At 41.7% G+C, this 3,663-nt stretch overlaps 1 protein-coding gene across 1 annotated transcript; it reads right to left on the bottom strand.

The window, feature by feature from the left end:
• Positions 1-228: 228 nt before the first annotated feature.
• Positions 229-978, bottom strand: LOC144821715 (claudin-24-like). Its single transcript, XM_078678930.1, has one exon. It carries the CDS (start codon positions 976-978, stop codon positions 316-318), a length of 663 nt encoding a protein of 220 aa, XP_078535056.1. The 3' UTR covers positions 229-315.
• Between the last annotated feature and the right edge of the window lie 2,685 nt (positions 979-3,663).

Genomic DNA, 3,663 nt, shown 5'->3' with positions numbered 1-3,663 from the left:
CTAGAGTCATACAAGTTCTTTAGACGTGAAAGTATTGAGGTTTGATGGACCTCAGGGTGTCAAAATGTAGTCGTTTCATTTTCTAACTAGTTTTGTAAGGGCTTTTATAACTAGTGCCTGTCACTAAGTGATATGAAATGTTAAAAGTTGACCTTGAATGTATCATGAAGGCTTGTCAATAGAAACTCACGCTTTCTCATGCATTATGCGGCAGTTTATCTTGTGCATCCTATTGGACATAATCCCACGACACATATCTGGTTTTATGTTCACACCACAGTTTTCCACCCGACAGTAAGATTTTCACAAATGTCTTCAGATTTTAAGGTCCGGGTACCCAGTTTCCAAGTAAGGGCACTGTTCTTGCTGTACCGTGGGCGCATAGTGCACAGGGGAAGACCGGGCCTGGGTGTAACAAGTGATGCAAATGAGCCACGACCCGCTAAGTACAAGGAAAAAGGCTCCAAACCAACCCATGAACATTGCTTCTCCAAACTCCCACCTTGGAACAATCTCAGGCATGTCCTCGTCCCAAAACTCCTGCACTGTGATGTAGGCCGCCCAAGACACTGGGACTAAGGTAGTCAGCCCCGAAATCCAAAACAGAACCCCGCCAAGAAGGAGCAGCCGCTTTTTTAAGTCACGCTTCTCTTCTCCAATCTTCAAACAGTCCAAGCCGAAGTTTGATACCAGGAGGCCGAGCGCCCCCACCCCATTGGACAGAAACATTAGAATCCTGGACACTCGAAGGTCATAAGGCAGCGCCAAGAAGGAGTCGTAATCCTTGCACTCCATGCCAACCTCCTCCTGCACCACGCAGACCTGCCAGAGCCCCATAGTCCAGAACTCGAGCTCATTCAGTTCCAGGTTAAGGTTCTTCCACAGGGGCACGTAAGTGGTGACACAGGTTATTACCCATCCGATCAGTGCAAGCACAACTCCTGCCAACTGTGCCAATGTCCGTCTGGCCATAGCCATGGCTAGGAAGTGTCTCTGAGCAGACCTGGGTCTTCTGTCCAGCTGGATCGCAGCAGGGTCAGCTATGCTGGAGTGGCTGATGGTGCTGTGATGAGCGTCTGCCTGTGCTGCTCAGAATATGAACCTACCGCATATTAACCCTCTGCATGCCCTGAACATGATGTGTGTTCACCAAGAATATAGGGTTTCATTCAGAGACCGGAGGACTCTGCTGGCACGGTGAGCGGAGGCAGTGATAAGGACTGGAGTTGTTGCCTTTCAATTTGCCCAGTAAAATTATATCCCAATGGCTGATGATTACAACCCTGTGGTCGAACAAAGAGGGCTCTATGACCCTGCGTCTTAAAACACAACAGAAATCATTGTGCTTCAATATGGATTAATTAGATTTTAAGTGGCGATAAAGAAAAGTCAGCTCTGCCTGTAGACAGGACTCCATTGTGATGGCTAAATTTGAGATTTCAAAGATGTGTAGCAAGGCTTTGGGAAGAAAGGTTTTCTATCGTATAGTCAATCTTGTCTTAGCTTCAGCCTGTTTGATGCCTTCTGTTTCTCGGTTTATTTGCAGCCTTGCACATAAGTAGACAGGTAAAAGAATATACAAAACAGAGAAACAAATGTCCTTGAATATGCCTTGCTGGAGGTGGGTTTGCAATCTTACAGCGATCCACAAATATTGTGTTATATCAAGTAGTTTATTACTATTTATCGTAAAGGATGAAAGAGGGCAAAGTGAAGACTTGTGTTTCTTTAAATACAAAGATGCATTTTTTGTAATTTAGAGCATGATGATAAAGATAAAGTAGTCAAAGCCATATTAATAATCTGGCACTTACGATATGATAAGCAATGCACTCGTCAGGCATCCTTTTACTACATTGCATTCAGCAAACTAGATTGCCAGAACTGAAACGAGAGACACTTCATCTCTGAGTCAGAGCACTATAGCTTGGCAAATATTTATTACACCTGAAGAAGCCTAAATCCTCGAGGCGGACATCACCTACATGGGTTCAAGCCGTACCCCAATTCTTATCACTACTGTGTTCCGTAAATATGACCTTTTTTTAAAAACAAATCCTTTACTGTTTTCATGCAAATTGCTCCTTACGAAAGCCTGCTCTAGCACTAACTTTAATGAAATCACATGTCATAGGGGTACACCTGATTCTTCTCTCCAGTCTCACACTGGAGGTGATTCACACATATATATCTCTACTAGTGACACTTCTCAGTGCAGGATTAACATAGTCTTCCTTTTCCCTCCAGCTATAACTCGCAGTACTCTAGATGAGGGCGTATAAACTGTGTGTACAGTGACACCACAGCCTTCCTCCTCCAGTTATACCTCTCTGTACTCTAGATGACGGCGTATAAATGTTGGGCCCGATTCACAAAGGTAGACTGAGGCGAAAGTCTAGTTTTTGACTTTCGGTATTCACAAAGGGCATTTACGAGCAGTAAAGTTAGGATTCCTCACTTTACTACTCCTAAATGCCTTTTGTGAATACCGAAAGTCGTAAAGTTAGGATTTTTCTCAGTATAGGAGTAGTAAAGTTAGGAATCCTAACTTTACAACTCCAAAATGCCTTTTGTGAATACCGAAAGTCGTAAAATTAGGATTTTTCTCAGTTTAGGAGTAGTAAAATTAGGAATCCTTACTTTACTACCCCTAAATGCCTTTTGCGAATTCCGAAAGTTGTAAAGTTAGGATTTTGTCTCAGTTCAGGAGTAGTACAGTTAAGGAATCTTAACCTTACAACTCCTAAATGCCTTTTGTGAATACCGAAAGTCGTAAAATTAGGATTTTTCTCAGTTTAGGAGTAGTAAAGTTAGGAATCCTAACTTTACTACTCCTAAATGCCTTTTGTGAATTCCGAAAGTTGTAAAGTTAGGATTTTGTCTCAGTTTAGAAGTAGTACAGTTAAGGAATCTTAATTTTACGACTCCTAAATGCCTTTTGTGAATACCGAAAGTCGTAAAGTTAGGATTGTGCCTCAGATTACTTTTGTGAATCGGGCTCTTAGACTTTTGGTCTCAGTTAAATTTGAGACCAAAACTTCAGTTCAACTGAGACAAAAGTCTAACTTTACTACTGATAAATGCCCTTTGTGAATACCGAAAGTCGTAAAGTTAGACTTCCGTCTCAGTTTACTTTTGTGAATCGGGCCCGCTGTGTACAGTGACACCACAGCTTTCCTTTCTCCTTTGGTTATACTTCTCAGTACTCTAGATGAAGGTGCGGTTCTACCTCTCTGTACTCTAGATGACGGCGTATAAATGTTGGGCCCGATTCACAAAGGTAGACTGAGACGAAAGTTTAACTTTCGACTTCCGGTATTCACAAAGGGCATTTACAAGTAGTAAAGTTAGGATTCCTCACTTTACTACTCCTAAATGCCTTTTGTGAATACTGAAAGTCGTAAAGTTAGGATTTTTCCCAGTATAGGTGTAGTAAAGTTAGGAATCCTAACTTTACGACTCCTAAATGCCTTTTGTGAATACCATAAGTCATAAAGTTAGGATTTTGTCTCAGTTTAGGAGTAGTGAAGTTAGGAATCCTAACTTTACAACTCCTAAATGCCCTTTGTGAATACCGAAAGTCATAAAATTAGGATTTTTCTCAGTTTAGGAGTAGTAAAATTAGGAATCCTAACTTTACTACGCCTAAATGCCTTTTGTGAA

Source organism: Lissotriton helveticus, chromosome 2_2, assembly GCF_964261635.1.
Source record: "Lissotriton helveticus chromosome 2_2, aLisHel1.1, whole genome shotgun sequence".
NCBI lineage: Eukaryota > Metazoa > Chordata > Amphibia > Caudata > Salamandridae > Lissotriton > Lissotriton helveticus.
Note: the sequence above shows the minus strand (reverse complement) of the source record. Positions and strands in the feature narration are given on the sequence as shown.

What these genes read in the sequence shown, in the direction of transcription:
- LOC144821715 (XM_078678930.1), bottom strand. Translation starts at nt 978, where the DNA reads ATGGCTATGGCCAGACGGACATTGGCACAGTTGGCAGGAGTTGTGCTT.